Genomic DNA, 1428 nt, shown 5'->3' on the forward strand with positions numbered 1-1428 from the left:
CCAGGAAACAACACAAAAATATTCAAGAGTATTGACTTAAAAAAAAAAAAATTTCAATAAAAACATGACAGTACAGTAATACAGTACATCTTGCACCAAATGGTATCAAAAGAATCATTAACACTAACAATTTAAAACAAAACTTACAGTTCTAAAAGGGCTGTTTAAAAAGGTGAGTCTTAAGACCTTTTTTAAAGGCCTCCACACCTTGTGGGGCTCTCAGGGACTCTGGGAGGGCATTCCAGAGCCGTGGAGCTAAATTTTGCTGTTTCCATCCGACTTTTTTTCGCATTTTTAATGAGACATTTCTAATTGCGCATCATGGAAACACTGTTATTTTTAGGCTAATTTTAACTTTTCAGGATCTATTCTGCTAATTTAAACTTTTTGGTGTTTTTTAGCCATTTTAACTGCTTTTTCTTTGTTTTTAAGCTACTTTTTAGGCAATTTAAGCTTAATTTCGGTAATTCCACTTTTGTGATGTCAGTTTCAAATATGTGCTCATTCTGGTTTTTCTGTGCTAATTTCAGCTATTTTTCAGCATTAAGCTTTGACACTACACGTTGGCAGGACTGTATGAGTTTTTAGCTCACCCTGTCCGTCTCAGTCGTCAGTTTACGGTTTTCTTTTGTCAGCAGGTTTTTCTCTCGGTCGTGTTTCTCCTTCAGAGCAGCGACAGCTTCATCCATCTCAGTTTGCCTGCAGAGACACAGCCCTGGTTCAGAACAATCCTCCTGTCTCCTCTTTAAGCCTGGCTCTGGACTCACCTGTCCTTGTTGGCTTTGTCCAGCTTGTCTCGGAGCTGCAGCAGCTCCTTGTTGGCGGCGAGCCTCCCCCCCTCGGACTCCTGCAGGTCTTTGCGGAGGGTCTTGAGCTCGGTGGAGTGGGCCGAGTCCTTCCTCAGCAGCTCCTCCTCGTAGAACAGGACTTTCTTATCCAGCTCCGCCTTCAGACGGGATAGCTCCTGCTGAGACTCTGCGCCTCCTGCTCCTCCTCCTGCTGCTGCTCCTCGACCCTGCTGAGACTGAGACCACAATCCGGATGATTGAACTCTGCTGCCTTCAGGGACCGTCTGCAGGTTTAGACAAGGTGAGGGTGTTTCCTCGGACCTTCAGGCTCTGCAGCTCCGTCTCCAGCTGTTTGGAGTAAACCTCACTGTTTTCTCTCAGCTTCCTCTCCTTCGATGCTTCTGCTTTGGATTCATCCAGCTGAGCCTCCAGCTGACAAACACAAAAACAGGATGCTCTTATTTTGAAAAGAACAATCACATTTAGTAGTGGTGTAAGAAAATATTGATACACTGAAATATTACGATATTTCATTTACCGATACTGTATCGATATTCTAAAGCCCTGTATCAATTTTTTATTAAGATTTAAAATGTCAACTTTCCTGCCAGCCGTTCATTTTTATGTTGTAGTTCAGCCT

General features: G+C 43.1%; 1 protein-coding gene across 1 annotated transcript in view; it reads right to left on the minus strand.

Annotated features, from left to right (window-relative positions):
- Nucleotides 1-1428, minus strand: part of cdc42bpb (CDC42 binding protein kinase beta (DMPK-like)) — a gene marked incomplete at its 3' end in the record, with an annotated part of 53162 nt that overhangs the window by 16216 nt on the left and 35518 nt on the right. Inside the window, 3 exon segments of the mRNA XM_014023881.1 lie at nucleotides 594-699; nucleotides 768-1024; nucleotides 1110-1220. Of these exon segments, the coding sequence (XP_013879335.1) occupies nucleotides 594-699; nucleotides 768-1024; nucleotides 1110-1220 (474 nt within the window).

This window comes from Austrofundulus limnaeus, unplaced genomic scaffold (assembly GCF_001266775.1).
Source record: "Austrofundulus limnaeus strain Quisiro unplaced genomic scaffold, Austrofundulus_limnaeus-1.0 Scaffold394, whole genome shotgun sequence".
Taxonomy (NCBI): domain Eukaryota; kingdom Metazoa; phylum Chordata; class Actinopteri; order Cyprinodontiformes; family Rivulidae; genus Austrofundulus; species Austrofundulus limnaeus.